This window comes from Podarcis filfolensis, assembly GCF_964270895.1.
Source record: "Podarcis filfolensis genome assembly, chromosome: 8".
Lineage (NCBI taxonomy): Eukaryota > Metazoa > Chordata > Lepidosauria > Squamata > Lacertidae > Podarcis > Podarcis filfolensis.
In genome coordinates this window covers 42,701,447-42,724,236 of record NC_139611.1, presented here as the reverse complement: position 1 = coordinate 42,724,236, position 22,790 = coordinate 42,701,447, and the positions used below count along the sequence as shown (strand labels likewise).

At 45.7% G+C, this 22,790-nt stretch overlaps 1 protein-coding gene across 20 annotated transcripts in view; it reads left to right on the top strand.

The window, feature by feature from the left end:
• ZFHX3 (zinc finger homeobox 3) overlaps nt 1-22,790 on the top strand; it is a 257,142-nt gene that overhangs the window by 212,427 nt on the left and 21,925 nt on the right. For all 20 annotated transcript variants that reach the window (XM_083626176.1, XM_083626174.1, XM_083626161.1 and 17 more), the window contains 3 exons: nt 4,179-4,292; nt 15,975-16,105; nt 16,428-16,628. In XM_083626176.1, coding sequence (XP_083482302.1) covers nt 4,179-4,292; nt 15,975-16,105; nt 16,428-16,628 — 446 coding nt within the window. The remainder of the gene's footprint in view (nt 1-4,178; nt 4,293-15,974; nt 16,106-16,427; nt 16,629-22,790) is intronic.

Below are 22,790 nucleotides of genomic sequence, written 5' to 3'. Positions count from 1 at the left end.
GAGGTCTGTGGGTTTTTTGTCCTTCCTGGCCAAAGTAAAAGTGTTCCATTGGTAACTTGGGGCTGGGATAAGGCATTACAGTAAGGGCCTAAGGATAACTTGTGAGACTTAGGCTCATTTTGCTAGCTAGCAGAATTAGTCCCTCTCCAGGTGATGCTTCCCCTTCCCTTTCAATGCTGGTGGCCTCCTTGAAATGCTTATTTGGAAAAAGACACCTGGGTGAGGTGCCTACAAGGGGAGGGGGTAAAGACTCTGGGTTCTGCTGCTGAAGCATGAGCTGAGCCCAAGGATTGAAGGTGGGAGCTTTACCACATGGGCTCTTCTTTCTTTTGTTGGGAGAGTTCCCAGTGTGGTCTAGGGGAAGGACCTCAGCTCTAGGAGAATGCTATGTGTCTGTGTTTGTGTGCTCACTTTATGTTGGAAAGGTTGGGACTAGACTAGTGACACTCTGCCTTCCATTCTCTGTCCCCAGCCACAGTGGTCATCCATCACCACCCTGTAGTTGCCTATGCCTAATGCTCTATTTGTAGCTGCTTTTAAAAAAAGAATTTCCCCTAAAGAAATTGCAGTGGAGCCCTGGCAGGAGGCAGAGGGGCATCTCTCCCGCTACACATGAAAGGCACTGCTGCCACTGTTTAATGTTTTTAGGGAATCCTAGAAAGAAGGGCTCTTGAGTGCCTGAGGTCAATGCTGAGCTGCTTCCCTACCCTTCCCTTCCCACCCCAAATAATGGGCTTCTTCTGCTGTTATAACCAGTGTTGTCCTCCTCCTAACGCCCCCCCCTGCCCCCCATTTGCAGGTTGGTTCTTGAGAGACAGTATCTCCTTTGCAGGGCTAGCCAATAAAACAAGGCAGCAGAGCGGAGGAGAGAAATTTGCAGTGTGTATCCTTGTTTTTTAATCATTTTTCTACCTTTATTGGTATTCATAGCTCACATTTTCCTGGTTACTGTCAGCCTGGGCTTTCATCCATTTTAAAGAGCTATTTTCCCCCTTGTTGTTGATGATGATGGTATAAAGACAGATGGTGTAACTGCTTATGAATGTCCTATTTTATTTCCTCTGAACCAGACAGTTTGCTGGAAGACGTATATTATTTCCACATGCTTCGGAGGGGAGCCCAGACAGTCCAGTCGCAACTTAGCAGCCAGCCGGCTGGCCAGCCATCCTTTGCTTGCTTTGGAGAGGGTGACACCTCTAGGTTGCTGCTGGGACTGCAGGGGACCTTCAGCATGGCTGGGCCAGAAGGGGCTTGGTGGGCATTTTCTTCCTTTGAGGAGCTTTTTCCAACATTTGGCTGGAGGAGAAAGACTGCTCAGGAGGCCCACATTTTCTTCTTGCTTAAAGGTGAAGCTCAGATGGAGCCAGTAGTCCCTAGATTAAACAGCCACCAGTCTTAACAGTAATTATTATTATTAGTATTATTATTATTATTACCGCACCCAACTAGTAAAAGCATCTGCAGCTGGAAATTGTTCCTCCAGGCTTCACCACCAGTTCAGCCTCTATAAGCTTGTTTAAATAAGAGCAAGTAAGGGCATGAATGTCCTTCCTCCAGCAGTGCAGTGTGGTACAGTGGTTAGTGTGTTGGATGCTCCCTAGAGCACTATGGGTTCAAATAACCATTTGGTCACAAAGATCACTGGGTGTCCCTCAACCTAGTCTACCTCATAAGTGGGCAGATCTCTTTAGAGGAAGGTTTATTCAAAGCCATGGAGCTGCTCCAGGCTTGGCCCATATGCCAATAAAGTACTTTGAACACTCAAGCATTTTATAGACGTACTAAGCATTACTACATCTCCTCCTCTCCTTTCCATAGAAGATGCACAATCAGTGTGTTTTGCATCCCAACTAGCTTTATGCTTTCTCTGCTGATAAAGCGAGGAAGGAGATTCTTCTCCTGCCAGGAGGCCAATCTTAAATTCTCGGGGCTTACATCACTAGTTGCTTCACTGCCTATTGGATCCTTGAGGCACACACAAATTTTGCTTTGTGCTCATGTGAGGGTCACAGAGTGCAGACAGTGAATGGCACGAGAATGGACAGTACTGCTGCAGCTTCCTCTTTTTAGGAACTTTGCAACTTATACTTCAGTGGGTGTTTTGGTAGAACTCCCCCACCCCACAAAAATATGTGATATCAATACAAAGCAGTTTGGCCCCTGATGTTGTGCTGTGTGTGTGGTACAATGTTTTTGATGGCTACCTAGTGCTAAAGAACAGGTGTGACTATCTTTCCTGGGTATTCTGTTTACTGCTTCAGGCACAGATGGGATGTCTTACTCTCACTATTCAGTCCAAACAGACTGTCCAAACCTAGGACCCAGAGGACAGGGCTTTGGGGATACTGTGTGATTTCAAGGCAAGTTTGAGACCTGACACCCTCATGGGTGCAGACTGACCGCCATGTGGGGCCATTTCAAAAGCACTGCTGATGGCCAGACCCCAAGGTACACATCACACCCATTTTATCTGCTTGACTAGGTTGCTTGGACTGAAGAGCCAAGTGGAATTATCAGATGTATACTAACTGATGATGACTACCTGTTTGCTTCCAAATGCTTGTGAGCTGATTGACTGATGCTTTATTCAGGTTGCTTTCTAACACGGTGAAAGTTAGCTTTGTCACCTTCCCCTCCACAGCCTTGGTCAGTAACTAGCATGGGTTGTCAGTTTTCAGAGCTTTCTACCTGCCTTCTAATCTCTGGTCCGTTTCTGTCCTCCCTTCAGCTGCATACCAGCCCTGTCAGCAGTGTTTTTACCTGGCTGGAACATGTCCTTGAACTCAGACAGAGCCCCTATCTTAGCTGCATAGAGGATAGAGGGTTGTGTGAGTCTGCGTAGAAATTAGCCTACTGTACAAAGGTGAAAATGGCGTTCTCTCCATCCACTTCTGCTTCTAGCACTGCCCACCACTGGCATGTGGCCCCTGGAAAGTTCCCCAGAACCATACACATCCCCCAGGCTAAAAAAAAATGTTATCCATCACTGTTTTAAAGCTACAAATGGCTTGGGGCCAGGTTACTTCAAGGATCGCCACCTTCTGTATATACCTGTATGGACCCTGAGATTCCAGGTTTCCCTGCCTAATGAAGTGATGTGTGTAGTTGCTAGGGACTGGTCCTTGTTGGTGCAGCCCCAGTTATGGAATGGGCTGCCTAGAGAGGCTCTTTTGGCACCCCTGCTAGGTGCCTGGTGAAAAGACCTTTTTCTCTCAGGACACTTAACCACAATATGTACATTCCCTTGACAGTTTTAAATTGGTTTAGCTCCTGTGTATGTTCATTCATTTGTATTTATAGTCATAGTTTGTTGGTTTTTGGGGTGGTTGCTTTTGTTTATTGTTGACTTACTTTATTTTGGGTTTACTGTTTTGTGAAAAATTGTGGATTGTATTCTGTTTTTCGATGTTTGCAAACCATCCAGAGCATTTAGTTGTGTAGGTGGCATGCAAATGAAATACGGTAAATAAATTTGGAGGCCAAACTAAAGCTCTTCCCAGGAGATTTAGGGGATTATCCAGGGAAATAGATGTAAATTGAATCCACAGACTCCTAGCCTGAGCTTTGTATCCAGTGAGCTTGTAAGCAGTGTTAGAAATTAGCCAGGTGCCAGGTGTGTTTTGTGTCTGGTGTGGGTTCAATTGTGAGCACGTGGAGATCTCTGGATTCCAGGTTGGTGACTTGACATCTCCATCTAGCTGGCCTCTCCAGCTTTCTTAAGCAGGTAGGCAACAGAGTGTAATAATAAATCCCATTGGGGGGAAATGGTGCCTAGACATACCGTTGTGGTGACCGTAACCTAGGTTTAAGGTGCCATTTGGCAATTAGGTTATATATCTTGAGTTTCTAACACTGCTTGTAAGAAGCAGTGGCCACAATTTCTGTTGCTCCTATAGCACCTCCTGCATGCCTCCCTGCCATGCAATTGCCAAGGCTTCTCCACCAGGACCCCCTTTGGGTCCCTTTTCAGCCGCTCAGTTTCTGCTGTGACTTGGAGTTAAAGGGAGCATGTATTGGGGCTGCACCTGAGGATTCCCAAATGAGATGGGAAACAACCCAGAATCCATTGTAGGAGCAAATGTGGGAAGGTAGAAGAAGTGACTTAAGGCAACATTGCTGCAGGTGTCAAGTGCAGTTTTTACCTCTTTCTTTTCCTTCTTTTTCTTCTCCCATTTCAGAGGAGTTGATTGAAGATGCAGAAGGGCCTCCTAGTGAGGCAGCTGCCGATCCAGAAGAGCCTGTTAAAGATGCAGAGACTGCTGTTGAAAAGGATGAGGGCAAATGGGCGGCAGGTGAGTGATAGTCAGTGGAAGCCGAGCTCTGGTTCTCTCTCACACACTTTGCTAGAGTGAAAGTTTTCCTACAGTGGGTTTGGAGGCTGTTCTCAAATTTGTCTGAATCATTCTCTCAGTCAGAATATCTCCAGTCAGTCTGCATTTTGTATCCCCTTGTTGATCCTGTTTTGTAAGAGCAGCAGTACATATTTATATTAGGAAAGAGGTGTTATATAGAGTGAACTTGCTCTGTTTCTTAAAAAAAAAAAAAAAAGACAAGTGAACTTTGAAGATGAAAGGATTTTTGTGAAATAATGCAAAATCTAGAGCAAATTCTAAAATTGCCTAAGCCTGAATGTGAATCACTCTGAACAGTTGAGGTGGATGTTTACCTCCTACGAACCAGAAGACTATGGCAAGAGAAATCCTTGGGCTAGTTCTGTATGGAGCTGATTCAGAGACAGAAGAGACAAAGAGAGGTCTGACCCTTTATCCAGCCAATCGTACGAATAATTTTTCTTGTGCTGGTCTGGTGCATCAGTCCATACTCTACAGTTTGGGTCTGTATTTGTCCAGCAGCAGAAGACCATCTCAAGTCATAATAGCTGTCAAAATTTTCTCAGTCCTTGAAATAAGATTTACTTGATAAGCAGGGGTTGTATCAGAAAGAAAAAAGATTTCTTAGACTTTGTTTTCAAACAAGGAGACAGTGAGCCTTTCAAAGGTGAAAGTCTTGTTCCTTCTAGTCTGGACAAATTAGTCCCAGAGCAGATACTGCTGCTTTCCTAAGGGGTGTGGTATGGGGTTTTATGTAGGAAGTTAAAAGATTTGTGAATAGTTTACAACTGTGATGCACAAAGTCACTAAATGATTAAAAAGACAAAAGAAAATCTTGGTCCAGAAACATTTCATGTGTTTGGCAGCACTGGAACTCACCCTCAGCCTTCACAACAGGAAGGGATAATGAATTAAGTAAGCAGTAGTTGTGGCAGACCAGCTCAGAGAGCTTTTAAGTGCTCCCCATTTTTAGAGATCGGCAGGGCTCACCTAACGCAGCAATCAGTGCAATAGAGCATCCGTAATTCGCACCCATGGCAGATTGCTATTAGGGGAGGTATTAATGGGCTGCCAAGGGCTGGGAAATTGTTGCAGAAAAGTGTGTTTATGGAGTAAGAGCTGGCAGGCATGATTGCAATTGGGTTTGACATGTTTAACATAAATGGCTACTGCACAGCTCTTGCTGTTTATGAATAATTCCTACAGGCCCACTGCCTTTCTAATTGCAAAAGTAGGGAAAGGGGGGGGGCCCAATTCCCTCCCCCCCAAAAAACCAGGCCAAGGCCATCCTGACTGAACTTTCCCCTGATTTTCACAGAAAGTCATGTTTAACCAAGTCTCATCAGATGCCCTGGATACTGTGATGGGGAGGCCTGGGGTGAGCTGTGCCTGGAATCTGTACCTACTGTTCCTTCTCAGTGCCTGAGCATGAGGGACAAACTGAATTTATTAGTGTTGCCTGGGAAGGGCATGGGGAGCTTTGTCTGTTAAAGCCCATAGGTCTGGGTTGCTGTTGATTTCTTCCTGCCCACTCTGTATCCTCTGTGAAAGACATGAGGTACAGCTCTCTTTATCCCCCAATCCATTGAATCAGAAGTGGAACAGAGCTAATATGGCTCCAGTCCACCTCCCAGTCATGCAGCATTCTGGCATCTCTTTAGATATTTGGAAAAGGTGGGTAACATCTTCCTGCTTTTAAAATTCTCTACGTTGGCTATTTTCTTCTTCTTTCTGGCTCCTAATTCATAGCTCTCTTCCTTTCAGAAGACACTGTAGCCTAGTTGTAGATTACTCCCTCGCTAGCTTTTTGTGGGCCTTGTGTAGAACTCTTAGTTGAATTTACATTTTAGCCTCATTTTCTAGCTTACTAGGATAATTCTGAACATTAGTCTATTGGTTGCATATTTTGTATTATTGGTAAACTGCCAATGCCATTGTCTAGGTAATTGAAGATGCACTGGACCCACCATGATTCTGCTCCTCTCCAGTCAATATCTCTTTCCCAAAGTGCTGCATACCAGCTCCTACTCCTTGCCAAAAGCATGGTCAGCATTAAAGTGGGGAGGCAGCTTTATTAGCTAGAGGAAGTGTTTATTAATTCTTTTTATCTTCCTGTTTTTAACAAGTCTGCCTCTGCAACTTGCTGCTTACCCTCCCTTAGGGGCTGTTGGGGCCCAGCACAGCCCTCATGCTAAACTAGTGGCTACTCTTGGACCTCTGTTTTCAGGAAGGATGATTGTCCCACTTTGTCCACATTTCTTTATGGAAGTTGGCGAGGCACAATAATTCCTTCTTGCTTCCATAGCTGAATCACTCTTTGGCATCTGTTTCCAAGACTTCTTAGTGTGCTTGAATTTCCACCAGCCCTTTTTTGAGGTGCCTTGCTTGGGCTGTTTTCCTCTCCTGCCTTCGTGGGTTCATTGGCTGCTCCTGTCTTAGGGGGCACAATATAGCCTCGGGGTGCTGTGCAAATCACGCCAATGGTCCACTGGCATGAGCATGGCCCACATAACAGCACCAGCAGCTCTTGAGTCTCATTTCTGCTTAACATTCATCACAAAGCCTCCATCAAGGAGTCCAAGTGACCAAACCACATCCTGTGTAGTGCCTTTTCCATGGTTCCAGCTTAACCAGGAAGGGTGTCTTCAAAGCAGGCCCACCCCATGTCATGCCATCAGCCACCTGAGGTGCAGCATTGCCACATGGTGGAGCAGAAGGACCTACCTGGTTGGAGAGCTGGGCTTCAGGGATGCTGGCCGGCTGCTGAGCTGGTATGATCAATGGAGAGAGCAAACGTCAGTGAGTCCTGCTGTAAATTTCTGGGGCAGGTGGCGAGTTGGTTTACGGAATGCAGAGAGATGAGAACCCAGCTTTACGGAAAGCAGCATGAATTAATAATCATTTAATTGGCTCCTCCATTATGCTGCTGGATTAGTAGATGGAAGTTTAGATGAAGGGGCTGTCAATGGTGCTTTAGCTCAGAGAAACTGATGACTGGGGGCAGGGGAGAGGCAACTGTCTTTAGTCAGGTAGAGTCCATCCTCCTCAGTCCTCCTACCCTGGGCTGGGCTCTTTGAGCTTCACCTCTGTGCTGCTTTTCACAGCTCATGGATGGAAGGAGACACTTTCTTCAATGTTGAAAATTTGAAGCAGTAGGAAGACTTTTTGGGTAGTAAACTGTCTGTTGCAGTGAGCTATTTCTTAGGTGAGGGATTCATAGTGCACTTCAAAAGGAATAAAACAATTTCCAGGGTCATTTCATTGTATTGGTATGAGTGTAGCCTTCACTTTAAGGCTTTAAGCCTCCCAGAGTGGCTGGGGAAACCTCTCTCTCTCTTTTGAGTTAACTGGTAGGACTCTGGTCCCCCAAACTGACTTTGCCGCTGAAACAGCCTTGCTGTGACTAGGCGGCAGGATGGTGAGAGAGCAACACTTATTCCCTTGGAGATGGTGCCAGAGAATCGCAGCTGGCAGATACAGTGGGTTGATAATGCCTTAGATATCCCTGGAATGCCAGCTACTTTGGACATCCCTTCTCCTCATCATCTCCCCTCTCTATCCCCAGTCTTTCACTCCTCCTTCCTGTACATTACCTTTGTGCAGAGCAAGCAGGGCAGCTAGCTTCCACTCCACCTGATAGTCTCTCACATGATAGGGCCTCAGGAAAAGGTTTCCCATCAGTTGGCTCCTTATCTTCTCCTTTCAGTGCTTTAGCAGCTATTCCATGGGTGGTGGTGATGATGATGATGATAAATAGTTTATTTATACTCTGCCCATCTGGCTGAGTTTCCCCAGCCACTCTGGTTGGCTTCCAACAAAATATTAAAATACAATGGTCTGTTAAACATTAAAAGCTTCCCTGAACAGGGCTGCCTTCAGATGTCTTCTTAAAGTCTGGTAGTTTTGCTTCTCTTTGACATCTGGTGGGAGGGCATTCCACAGGGCGGGTTCCACTACAGAGAAGGCCCTCTGCCTGGTTCCCTGTAACTTGGCTTCTTGCAATGAGGGAACCGGGCGCTGGACCTCAGTGTCCGGGCAGAACAATGGGGGTGGAGGCGCTCCTTCAGGTATACTGAACCAAGGCCATTTAGGGCTTTAAAGGTCAGCACCAACCCTTTGAATTGTCCTCGGAAACGTACTGGGAGCCAATGTAGATCTTTCAAGACCGGTGTTATGTGGTCTTGGTGGCCACTCCCAGTCATCAGTCTAGCTGCTGCATTCTGGATTAGTTGTAGTTTCCGGGTCACCTTCAAAGGTAGCCCCACATAGAGCGCATTTCAGTAATCCAAGCGAGAGAAAACTAGAACATGCACCACTCTGCCGAGACAGTCCGCAGGCAGATAGGGTCTCAGCCTGCGTACCAGATGGAGCTGGTAAACAGCTGCCTTGGCCACAGAATTGACCTGTGCCTCCATGGACAGCTGTGAGTCCAAAATGACTCCCAGGCTGCACACCTGGTCCTTCAGGGGCACAGTTGCCCCATTCAGGACCAAGGAGTCCTCCACACCTGCCCTCCTCCTGTCCCCAAAAACAGTACTTCTGTCTTGTCAGGATTCACCCTCAATCTGTTAGCTGCCATCCATCCTCCAACCGCCTTCAGACACTCACACAGGACCTTCACCACCTTCACTGGTTCTGATTTGAAAGAGACGTAGAGCTGGGTATCATCCGCATACTGATGAACACCCAGCCCAAACCCCCTGATGATCTCTCCCAGCGGCTGCATGTAAATGTTGAAAAGCATGGGGGAGAGGACAGAACCCTGAGGCACCCCACAAGTGAGAGCCCAGGGGTCTGAACGCTCATCCCCCCCCACCACTTTCTGAACACGGCCTAGGAGGGAGGAGCGGAACCACTGTATAAGAGTGCCCCCAGCTCCCAGCCCCTCTAGACCAGTGTTTCCCAACCTTGGGCCTCCAGCTGTTTTTGAACTACAATTCCCATCATCCCTGACCACTGGTTTTGCTAGCTAGGGATGATGGGAGTTGTAGTCCAAAAACAGCTGGAGGCCCAAGGTTGGGAAACACTGCTCTAGACAGTCCAGAAGGATGTTATGGTCAATGGTATCAAAAGCCACTGAGAGATCCAGCAGAACTAGGAAACAGATCTCACCTTTGTCCCTAGCCCACTCCCGGAGATGATCGACCAGTGCGACCAAGGCAGTTTCAGTCCCATGATGAGGCCTGAATCCCAACTGGAAGGGATCCAAATGGTCCGCTTCTTCCAGGCGTGCCTGGAGTTGTTCAGCAACCACTCGCTCGATCACCTCGCCCAAGAATGGAAGATTTGCGACTGGGCGATAGCTGGTCATATTGGCCGGGTCTAAAGATGTCTTTCTAGAGAAGATCAACCTGTCTCCCAGTACTTTATCAAGAAGTCCCATTAGAAACGGAAGGAACGCTTGCTAAGTTCTTGTTTTCATGGGCCTGTTGAGGTCAGTGACAGATCGTGAAGGTTTAAAGGCTTGAGCTCCAAGAGGTAGTGAGTGACTTCAGGAGCTGTTGCCTTTAATCCAGAGCACTGGCTTCATTTGGCCACACCAAGTTTATAAAACACAAGGAAAGGATTATTCTCCAGGTAGTTCCAATGTACTGGGGTACCCCACATAACTAGCAATGCCCTCATTTTCTATGCTTTTATAGTCCTCTTAGATAAATATCTAACAACCCATATATAGATAAATATTGGCCAGAGTCTTTCCTCAGAGATGCCAGGAACACCTGGCCTAAAGATGATCTCTGTTCAATGGAAAAGAAAACAGTTGAATATCCATTCATGCTCTCACACAGCTGAATACCTCTGAGGAACCGGCCAGCATTATAAGTCCACCCTCTCCTCTTTCTTGTCTACCATATTCCTGGTTCCATGATCCACACCAACTCTAAGAATCCTCAATGCCTCTTCTTTATCTTTTGATAAGATCTGATCTGCAATGTCCCACCCTCAAGACTTCATCTCCTGCAGTGATAAAATCAGAACTCTCCACTATGGAATCTCTTCTACTCCTTCAATATTTTCCTGTTCCATCCACCAACATACTTAATGAGTTGACCAGTCTGCTGTCCTTGACTTTACTCCTGACTCTTAATAGGCATCTCTCCTGCCATCATTACATCTCTCAGCCACACAGCCAACCTCTCTGTCACCTCTGCCTTGATGCATTCACACATGTTGCCATTTCCTCAACTTCTAAAACCTCTCCCTTAATAAATTTTCATTTCCCAGATACTGCCTGAGTACTTGTCTGTTCTTTGTCTCCAAACTCCTGGAGTGTAATGCTAGCCCTTGCATTTTTTATGTTCTTTCTTTAAACTTCTCTCTCTTGACCACTTACGATCTGGCTTCACTCTCTGCCCTTCACTGAAACTGCCCATACCAAGCTCACTGGTATTCTCCTTGCTGCCAAATGTCCATGACCACTCTGCCACTCAGGACCAGATTTCATTGGGCTCATGGCATGACACCGCAATGACTCCTGCCCAGTGCCAACCTGGTATTGCAGCTGCCTCTGCCATTGCCATTAGAGCAGGCATGGCCAAACTTGGCCCTCCAGATGTTTTGGGACTATAACTTCCATCATCCCTAGCTAACAGGACCAGTGGATGATGGGAATTGTAGTCCCAAAACATCTGGAGGGCCAAGTTTGGCCATGGCTTCTCTAATGCCTGCATTAGAGTCTCTTCATAGTGTGTCTGTAGGCTGTCCGCTGTTGTTGCTATTAGGTTGTATCCAGTGCTAGTCCTGCTCAAATCAGACGCATTGAAATGAATGAACCCTAGATAGTCATGTTCATTCACTTCAGTGGGTCTCCTCAGAGTAGTACTAGCATTGGATACACCCTGTTGTTGCCATTTAATATTATGTAGACTTGTTAGTTGCTTGTTACCCCAGGGTTTATGTTTATGTTTCTAAACATAATTACATTATCTGATTAACAAATTCATACAGGAAAACAGCTGCAATTATTTAAAATAAATACACACACAATGCCCCCCTCCCCACAAAAGCCACAGGAAGCTTTGGCAGCACACTAGTAACAAAACAACATAATCTCAGTCCATCAGTAGTGGGGAAAAGGTAAGTCCCCTCACGAAGGAGAGCTTTCCGCATATAAGGAACCACAACTGAAAAGTAACTCTGCTTACCCCCTCCTCTCTACAGACATGTTTACCCAATGTTGACAGCATTTAGCTCTGTGTTGCAGCAGGCAGCTGACATGTTTAAATTCCCCAATATGTGATGCCTGGATTCAACATTGGGTATTGGGGAATCTAATATAGTAAGTACCCCATAATATTATGGAGTCAAGACCTGGCTCAGCTCCCACAGTCTGTACTGCCGCTGCTGGGTAAGCATCTGTAGAGAGAATAGGGGGATGAGGTGAATGAATGAGAACCACAAGCAGTCACAAGGGGCAAGGACTGTAGCTTAGGAGGGGCACACATGCTTTGCATGTAGGAAGGTCACAGGTTTAATCCCCGCCATTGTCTCCAGGTACAGCTGGGAAGGTTCACAGCATAAAACCCTGGAGAGCCACTGCCAATCACAATAGACAGAACTGAGTTAGATGGGCCATTAGTCTGACTTGGTATAAAACAACTTCCTATGTTCCTAATTAGAAGGGACGCGGGTGGCACTGTGGGTTAAACCACAGAACCTAGGACTTGCCGATCGCATGGTCGGCGGTTTGAATCCCTGCGGCGGGGTGAGCTCCCGTCTTTCGGTCCCAGCTCCTGCCCACCTAGCAGTTCGAAAACACGTCCAAGTGCAAGTAGATAAATAGGTACCGCTTTTTAGCGGGAAGGTAAACGGCGTTTCCGTGTGCTGCGCTGGTGCTGGCTCACCAGAGCAGCTTCGTCACGCTGGCCACATGACCCGGAAGTGTCTCCGGACAGCGCTGGCCCCCGGCCTCTTAAGTGAGATGGGCGCACAACCCTAGAGTCGGACACAACTGGCCCGTATGGGCAGGGGTACCTTTACCTTTTTATGTTCCTAATCAGGACCAGCCCAATACATTTGGCACTTGAGGCAAAGCCCAAAATGGTGTCCCCCTCCCCACTAGGGATGAGTGGGTGGGTGAAGATTGACATCAGGAATAAGGGGTTCCTTTGATGGCAACAGGGGCGCTGGTCAGGTGTCTCATTGGCAGCAGGATCAGCAATGGGCCTTTCTGAGTCCCTGGGGAGGTGCCTGACCATGCCAGTCCCTGGTGCCAGCCCTGCTGCTATCTACAGGTGAACTCTGCTTCCTGCTTGACCCCGGCAATGTTCTTCTCTTCCTCAAATGGGGTTTCCCTTGTTCCTCTGTGATTCTTTCTTTATACACAGTCCCTGAGTGATCTTGTACAATCCTATGCCATTCAGTACCATCCATAGGTTAATAACACCCAGCTCTACCTCTCTACCCCAGGTCCCCCTGTGTCTCCAGTGTGCTTGGATGCTTCTTCACTGTCTTTAACCCATTTTGTCCCAAACCTAACTTCTCATCACTCCCCCAAAACCCCCTCCTCATCCTCCTCTACACTCCATATCCATTGACATGTGCTTGATCTTTGACTCCTCGCTCTTCAGCCTTTTGTCATGTCACGTCTGTTCCACAGTTTACAACATCACAAAAATGTGCCCCTTTTTCTCTGCCTTCTTGGCGAGAAATCTGACTCTGGCTCATGCTGTAGTCACGTCCTGTCTTGGTCACAACAGCCATGTCTCAGCTTTTATCCACTTTACTTCTGTCCAGAACTTGGAGCACAGACTTGTTCAGCTATACATACATCTTACACCACCATCCTAGCTTCCTCTATTTTTCTAGATCCACCACAAACGCATTGGGCTTACTGTGCCCAAACTCTCTGATCTTACATATTATTTATTGATTTACTGTGCTCATAGACCACTTTTTGTTGCATCATAACCCCAAAAGCTTTTCCAATACCCTTAACAAACAGCATGTCATTAAAATACACGAAACACGGTTAACATTATAACCCATTTCTTTCTTTCCTTTTAGAAAGATTTACAAGTCACTTAATCACTAAACTCTGTAATATAATAAATAGTAGAAATATAATATTGATAACATTATCAATAAAACACATCTAAAATTGCAAAAAAACATTTTAAAGTATTGATTTAAAAAATCGCAGATAAAATCAGTAAATCTTTTAAAACCAACCTAGATTGCAGAATTATATGACTGAGTAGACTTGATGAAATAACTTCTCATCAGAAGTCTAATGAAATATAGTGTGCACCTCTGTATTTTATAATATATGCAATTATTGTAGCAGTAACAGCCCAGCAATGTATATCCTGATATTTTCCTGCCTGTAACATTTGTTCCTCTATTGCCCCTATCCTTAGCTCGAAGGTCTCCTCCTTCTGCAAATGGCTTCACCCTGCCTCCCTTGCTAACAGGGATGGTGATAGTGGTTAAGGCAGTAGGAGTCAGGCTAATTTGGGGGTGGTGTATGTGTGTGTGTGTGTGTGAAATGTTGGCATAGTTGTGGAGGAGCCCCAGTTCCCTTATCTGGTTGGAGGAGCAATGGGGTGACTCAGTGGTGCCTTTGGGAGCCTTGGTTTCAGGCCTATTTAACTTTGTGCAGGGTCCTCTTTTGTGGCTTTTGAACAAATTCCCCCATCAGAATCTTCCTTGCATCTTTTGGGGGGGGCTGGGGGGGAGCAAGCCAGAAGCGTTAAACCGCTTAGTTAATCGGCAGCCAATCCATCATGTTAAATATCCAGCTGTCATATATTACCTTTCAAGTGAAAATGAATAACTCCCATTAAGGGTGAAATGGGTTTGAAGTCGATTCGAGACAGATTAAAGTACTGTTCTGAATGTGTGTGTTCAGGGGGGCTAGGTGTAATATGCTTGTCCTTGTAGTTTTTAAATAATAGATGCCCTGCAGATTTATGTGCTCCAGGGTACAGAGTTCAAAGGTCATAAGGCGGGCATTCTGGGAAGAGCATCAACTTCCTGGAACACACCAGAATGGTGTTCATTCTGCCTTTCTGGTGTTTCTATGGGTATGTGTGACCAGTCTGGCCAGTTTTGCTATGTTCGAAAGAGACACAGAGAGGAAATGGTGAGGGAGCTTATCTTGGCATCTATGAAAGCCTGCATGCCTATCTCTAAATTGCAGCAGGAGGTGTTTATTTTTTATTTCAACCATTTGTATACCGCGTAATCAGAGTCTTCTCTGAGCAGTGTACAGGAGACTAAAAAGGAGTTTGAAACTATAAAATAAGAATTCAAGCCTGCTGGGGGGAAAGTCTTCCATAAGTCCTGGAAGTTCAACGGGGAAGGGGCCTGTCTGATCTCAATGGTGATATCAAAACTGAACCCACAATAATTGAACCCACAATAATGAATGCATTGCTCCTTGTGGTTATGACCCTGCATCCACACCATGGGGGGTTATGTGGCTCCCACAAAGACATCAGAGATTGAGTGAGAACATAAGGGATCAGGTGGTCCCTGGGGTTTCCTGGGCCCAAGTTATTATGGGCCTTGTAAACTGACACAAGAACATTGAAGCTGGCCCAGTAGCGTGCGGGCAGCCGGTGCAAGCTTTTGAGCACTGGTGTTATGTGCATGTTTGATGCAATGTGAGGTAGATGATGTGATTGTCTTGTGTGTCGTCCCCCCCACCATCCCAACTACATGGGGAGTCTGCCATGCCCTTCCCTTTGTTGACTCAAATTGTATTAGAAATCCATGTCGAGTTTTAGCTTTGCTATCTTGTCTGCCTGTGTTCATTCACCGGAGTAATTCCAAAAGCACTAATGGACATCAGTGTTATCCTGGAATCTGGCTTGGAGAGTGATTATTGACATGGAGCATGCAGGGGTGACTGAAGAGTAAAGTTGTAGCATGTGTGACTCAGCTGGGCTCATCCACAGTCTGGCTGCATTGGTCCATGGAAGGAAAATGGTTCTTAGTCAAAATGGAAAGGGACATTTTTTGAGACATTTTCCTCCCCCTAAAAAAACAGTGGGGAGATTAGAATGTTGCAGGGGCATTGCAGGGAGAAAGCACCAACCAGCACATATTTTATTTTATTTATTTAAAAGCATTTACAAAGCACTTATAATTTTAAAATCTCCAACGAACCATATCATTAAAAACGCAACATAAAACTCACAAAACAGTAGTACAAAAATAGGAATTTGAGGGGATTCAAGTAAAAAAAAAGTGCCTAGAAAGCCTGGGCCAAATGGCCCTTTTTGAATCACTGCCCTATGATATTCTCTAAGCTGCGGTACCATAAGTAGAATTTCCCCAGGTGTTCTAAGGGCTTATACAGGTTTATTCAGGGATCTTCAGGTAATCCAGTTCATGCTGGTTTCGGGTTTTCCACAACTGTAGCACATATCTGGCATGCAGGCACTGACCCGATTTTGATGATGATGATGATGACGATGATGATGATGATGATTTGCATCCCAACACTTCAAAAGTAATTCAGAATGAAGATTCAGAGCATGTTTGTGTAAAGGAATGGAATTGAGGAGCAGTGCAGAATGGGAGGCTTGGCCATCTGTGAGGAATTCATAGATACCGTTCTTGCCTCCAGGTTCTTCCAGAGCTGAGGTGTCACATAGTCATGCAGTTGTTTCTGTCCCTTTTTTTTTTTTTTTGCAGCACATGTTACCCCAGCTGAAAAGGAGCTGACAGAGTCCCCAGCATCCTCTAAACGTATCTCCTTTCCGAGAAGCTCTGAGTCGCCTGTCACCAAATGGCCTAAAACATCAGATGAGACCAAGCTGGAGCAGGTGAGGCACTGGAGCAACTGGCACTTGCTTCTGCGAAGTAATGGCTCAGCTTCCTTCCTTCCTTCCTTCCTTCCTTCCTTCCTTCCTTCCTTCCTTCCTTCCTTCCTTCCTTTCCATCCATCCCTCCTTATATTCAACTTTTAAATCCACTTGGGCCCACAAGGCAGTTCATAGTGAAATTGTTTTTTTGATTATTCTTACTGTGGAAATGGGCAGTGTGTTTCAAAAGGTGTTAAAAAGGTGGAGGAAGACACCTGTCCTGCAGCCTGACCTTATCAAGGCTTTATTCTGCCAAAGCTTGTGATGTCTTCTTGTCCTCCAGGTATATCAGTGCCCATATTGCAAGTACAGTAACACTGATGTCAACCGGTTGAGGGTCCATGCCATGACTCAGCACTCGGTCCAGCCAATGCTTCGGTGCCCTCTCTGCCAGGACATGCTCAGCAACAAGATCCACCTGCAGCTTCACCTCACTCACCTCCACAGCGTCTCCCCGGACTGTGTGGAGAAGCTCATTTTGACGGTGAGTCCCTATATTGTGGGTGGGCAGCCTGCACCTCTCAGCCAAAGAAAGGGAGGCAAGAGGCAAGGAGGAAATAAAGTCCCCTGCGAGCAATTGGTTTTGACTTCTTGGAAAACCAACCCATCCACCCTGGCAATCACCTGGGGAGGTGGGAGAATGAAGAGTGGTGGTGGCAGAAAAAGCGGGTGACCCCACCCACTGATGGACGTGACAGATTACCCCCAAGAAAATGTGGCCCTCAATGGGAAAAATGTTCCCCACCCCCAGAAGGCCTACCTTGCCTGCATTATTTCTTCCCTTCCTCCTCCTGATCCTGATCCTCCTCTTCAGTGAATTGCCCAAATTCAACACGCCTGCCAGTAGGCAAGCAGATGCCAGGCACTGTTGAAATGCCACCTCTTGAGTAGGGACCTGGGTCAGCAATACAAAAGTAGGAATCGGGCCTTCCTTTAGCACAGTGTGCTACAAGTAGGGTGCAGCAGGGAGACAAGGCTGAAGCTTATTGTGACATCACAGGCCAGGGGAACACATTTTCTTACATGCAGAAGGTATCCCAGGTTCAAACCCTGGGAATATTCCTTGCCTGAAACCCTGGAGTGTTGTTGCTGCTAGTTCAAATAGACAATACTGAACTCAGTGGACCAATGGTGTGACTTGGTATAAGGCAGCTTTCTAAGCTCCTCAGGCAAGGCAGCTGGTCCCACAGGACTGAGGCCAGAAGAACTGCTTTGATGGATAGGACTGGGGTCCTTTATTGCCAAGCCCACTTTCTGACACTGACCACCCAGATGCCTCTGGAACCTCCAAGAAGGGCATGGAGCTTTTCTCCAGATCTGGTATTCAGAGGTAGACTGCCTCTGAACATAGGGATTCCATTCTGCTGGCATGCCTAATAGAAGAGGCATCCTCCATGCATTTATCACTTTTTAAAACTATCCAAGCTTAGTGTCCACCTGTTACCACATCTTTTGGTAGGAAATTCCACATGCTAATTATGTATTAACTGATGAGGTGCTTTCTTTTGTCTTGTCTAAATGGCCTACACATTTTTTGTTCAAAGTTTTTCTGTTGCACAAACTTGCCTCTTCCTGTTAAGTCCCTTTTGCTGATTCTGCTCTGATTGCCCTTTGCCTTGACTTTGCCTTCCCTTTCCTCACCAGTTCTTTCATCTCTATTCAAAATCCAGCAGCAAAGTACCATATCCAGGACAAGTGTCTTGCCTTTATCTTTAGAGCTCTCCAGGGCTTTCCTTCCCTCGTTTAGCTTAAGTCCTTACTGTGCACACACCACTACAGGGAATCCCAAGTAGTACATGTGACTGTCTCTGTGTGTCTTCATCCGCTCTGTCCCCAAATTCCTCCATGTTCCCTCTTGTTGAAATCCACGTTCTAAACCTGTCCCTTTGCGTTTGTGACTGTTAGGTGCCATGCCCACTGATGGCACTATTATAAATAGTTGAGGGGGACCTTACCTAGGCAGCAGAAGAGCTCTCCTCCCAATCCCATAAGCTGCTGCTGCTGCTGACCCAGCCTTGGCATGAAAGAGCCTCTTTGCTTCCAGGGCTCTCCCAGAATGTCACTCATGATTGCTTGAAAGCGCATTCTGATCTTTGCCCCAGCTACTTGTCGTCTTGAGTTTTTCCTGACATCAGTCTGCCCAAGAGATTGGCAAGAGGATGCTGCTCCTAGAAAGGCAGGGTCCCTTCAGAGCTCTTGTGAGGGCCCCTCTCTGGCCTTTGCACTGGGGCTGGGAGAGGCTTCTGTTAATCTTACTTAATCATGTGCCTTTCAGGAACCTGCCATGTTTAATATGACTGTTGCCATAGCAACAGCTACTTGCTGATACCATGGTGTGCCGTGTATCTGGGTATTCCACAATGCCCCCCTCTTTCCCTGTCAACAATAGCAGGGGAGCCCTCTCCCCATTTCGTCAGAGGCCTGTTGTGCTGCACTACTGTCTGTGGGGCAAGGGCAATTATGAGAGGGGTGTTGTACTCCAGCTGACCAGCGATTGGGGTTGGGATGAGGTTGTGAAGACCAACGGTTGCTGCTGCAGTTCTGATTGGGGATGGTGTGTTGCCTTCTCTATGCTCAGCACTGACTTATCCCCCAGCTTTTAGTGTTGTGGCTGATTCACTTTTTGCAGGACTGTGTTGATTTGGTAGAATCATCAGAGGCGCTGAAGGCAGTAAAAAAGCTCTTTTTCTTTCTTGCCTTCCATCATTCATCTGTCTTTCCTCCCCAGTTGCATTCTGGTGCTGTTTCTCTCCCTACTTGCATCTCCTCCTCTCCCCATTGTGTCTCTCTCTCTCCCTTCCACTGTCATTCGGTCATCCTCTTTTCTCCCTCATCTCACCCCCCCCCCCCCGTCTCATTCCCCATCTCGGATGAAGGTAATGAAAATAATCGGCCTTCATTAATTCTGAGCCCTGTGAGATGATAGCCATTTGGAGCCATGTTTGCCAATTAGATGGTCTAAATTAGAAGTGACCTTGGTATAGTGCCATCGCTTTGCCTCTCTGAGCCTAATGAAGCTTTTCTCTCCAGCACACACACTCCTGCCCGCTCTCCCTCTCATTCTTTGTAATGGAAATTGCCTCCTTTGTCTGGCTCTGGAACCTTGTCTTGTACAACTCCCCCCTCCCCCGTTGTACGGACAGAGGAGATGTTAATGTGTCTTCTCAGTCAGACTCTTGCTGGAGGTTTCATTTTGGACCAATTAGATTCCAGCCGTTGTAGGGGGCAGGGAGTGCCTGAACTGACAATGGGGTCTGATACAAGAAGATAGTAGAGGAATGGGCTTCATTCCTCTCTTTCTTCATTCCTCTCACTATCTAGGGTGGTATCTCTTTTCGGAGAAGGCATAGGGGAACACCTGGGCTGGGTACCAGCTGACATTTGGGATCTTGCAATGCTCAGACCCACACTGGTAGCTTAAACTACAGGCCATTGTCAAGTAGAAGGGGCAGGTGGACATGCCACAATGCTGCAATCTGTAGTGCAAAAGTGGGCCACGGGCAGAAATTAAGGCTCTTGCATGCCATTTGGAAGCAACAAGGAAGGGGCTGCACACTGGTTTGCTTTCCACCAACTTGGCTCCCTCCAGGCATAAATCCCTTGATGCCATTGGTGAGCAAAACAAGGTTAAGCCAGCTTTGGTCACCTCTTCTGAGCAGAACTGGTGTTCCTTGTTAAAAGGATCTGTAGCTCTCCACTCATGACTACTGCTTGCTGAGGAGCATGTCCTTGAGGGAGCTGAAATGACACCTGGGGTGTTGCTCAAGTCACTTCTTAACAGGGCCCTTTGGTCCTTGGGGCATCCCTCCCCATCTCAGCCTGCTGCCTTTAAATGCTGGCGGGGGGGGCAGTATGCCACCAGAGAAAGGGAATGAGTTAAGCACACCTAAGGTGACAAGGAAGGAAGAACTGGTTGGCTTGCAGCAGCAGATTGAAATGCAGAGGAGCACGTGAGGTTGATGATTATATTTCAGGGAGAGTTAATTGACGGAAGGTGAAGGCAGACAAAGAATCGCTGCTTACTGCCTTCTTGAATCCCAATCAGGAATTATGATTAAAGACGCGGCAAGACAACAGACGCTTGATGAATTGGTGTCTCTCTCTCTCTTTCTCTCTCCCTCTCTCTCTCCCCCTCCCTCTCTTTTTGGTTTTGCCGTCATTCACACTTGATTGACTTCAACCTTTCAAGTGCAAAAGCCTCTCTTTCCATTATTATTCGTAGCCATCTCAGTTTTTCTAATTAAAGTGTATGAAAACAATTACTGATCCATCGTACTGAGTCTGGTAGTGGGGGTGGCTACCGTCCTAGTTTTGTGGGGAAAGACCATGATTTGCTGTAATAATGTGCAACTTAGGTTAGATAACATTATTCTTTTTCTACTCCGCTGGGCCTTTCCCCCACACTTTCTTTTGAATTATTTTCATAATTTCTGTAGAGGAAGAGAAAGTGCCTGTCCTGTTGATAGTGCTAAGAGTGGCACTTGTTGTTCCTTCCTGCTGTCTTTCCTCTTCCCACTTCCTTCATCTCTCAAATCCTACCCTCGGGGCTACTCTGAGCCCCATCTCTCCATAGGGGATGGTACAGCCTTGAAAATAGACAGGAATGCTGGAGGGGACTTGTTGTGCCTCCTGGTTCATCTCCCTCCAGAGACAGGATTTGTTCATTCCTGTATGGCCTCTACATGGTGTGTAGCCAGGATCCCTGGAAAAAGCCCTCTGTGCAGCTTCCCAGGTCCACTGACTCCAGGCCTCTTCCTTCTCATCGGGCATTTACTTATGTGAATTTGCCATGGGTATTACTAGTCAGTGGGTACTAGTAGTGCCCTTCAGTGGTTGTCAAAGCCAAATAGGCAGAACAGTTACAACAGGAATATACAGAAACCAGTTTGAGGGAGAGCATATTGGCCTTTAGGGCAATTGTACTTAAGACAAAAAAAACCAAACAAACACTGAAGAGAAGGATTAGAGCTGTTTCCTTTCTACAAAAAGTAAAAATTCTAGGAGAGTAGCTGCCTTGTTGTGTAGCAGGAGGAGAATGAAAAGTGGGGTGTCTCTATGTAGCCTGTGTAGCCCAAGTCAGAGCCCTGAGGCACCAGCCAGTCTTTGTAAAGCAGAGCACTTGCTTTTTCACAAAAAGGGGGGAAAGTCTTCCACTGGATCAGCTTTGTGTCCGTCTTTTATTTTGTACTCAAGCAAGCAAGGAGTTTCTTGTTCCCAATAGTTTTCGTACTCATTTTTCCAAATTGTGTGTGTTTGGAGTGTGTTTCATAAAGTAAGACAAGAATGGACTTCTGCATTCAGGTCAAAGATGAAAAAAGTTGGAATGATAGAAAAACAAAGACACTTTACAGATGAGGAAAAACTAATCTGATGTATGAAATGATTTAATAGAAGGTCAAAAGACGAAAAGAGACAATATGTATGTTTCTACTTTGAAAACAAATAAATACATATTGTCTGTTTTTAAATTGTCTTTATACCTTATATTAAATAATTTCATACACCAGCTTTGTTTCTGCTCACCTGTAAGGGTTCAGGACACCGGCCATCTTCCCATAATTCTTTTTCCAGCTAGTTGCCTGTAGGAACTCGAAGCACCCTCGGGAGTAGGCAGCAGCCATCCCTTGTTCACTGCCACCCTTTAGTTTGCTGCTGCCTCTCAACCACCACCATGGACAGACATACAGACACATCCCGCTCATGAATTCATTTAATGCTTTTTAAAAAGCCATCAAAGAAGGAAACATTGCTACATCGTGAGGCTGTGAATTCCTTCAGCTCAGTAGGTGTTCTTTGAAGAAATACTTCATTGGTGTCAGTTTTGGACCTATTGCCAATCAACTTGAGAGTATGACCCAGATTTCTAGAATTTTTTGGTGGGTGGGGGAGGTTCCCCACCCTATCATTCATTACCCGTATCATGTCACTTGTGATTAGTCATCTTCCCCCCAAAAAACTAAAAGGTTGAACGTTTTAGCAGCCTTTCCTTAAAGAGACTCTGCTTCTCCGAGCCATTATATTATTATGTATTTTATTTTATAATTGATATCCTGTAAGAAAGGCGAGCTATAAATATACTGAATAGTCATCATCATCATCATCATCATCATCATCATCATCTATTGGAGTCAGCCTACAATATTAATATGAGCCAGGTGCTTTGATTGTACTGGTTAAAAAACAACAACCTTTAAGCAAGTCTACAAAGACATATAATTTAATTATGTTCATTTGTTTTGTTTTGTTTTGTTGTTTTTTTAAAAAAAGTTCTAAGGTTTTACCTATATTTTATTTTGATATCTTCTACTTTTAAACTTGGTTTAATTACTATTTTTATTGACTTCGTTACATGTTTATGTAAACCACTTGGAGATTGTTTTTTATTAAGCAATATAAAAATTTTGCTAAATGAAATAAATACTAAATGTAATTGGACAGGGGAGAACTTTACATAGTGACTTTAAATATGGTTGCAGCATAGATTTATTTAATAGCATAATGGTGCCTATTATTTTATTTTCCAAGCCCATATATAATGATTTCTAACTCTGGATCTGCTTATTCCCATCACCAATGCAGCCTACAGAACTCTTGTTTGAGTGAGCAAAATGGCTGCTGTCCATTCTGGTAACGTTTGCTTTTGAGT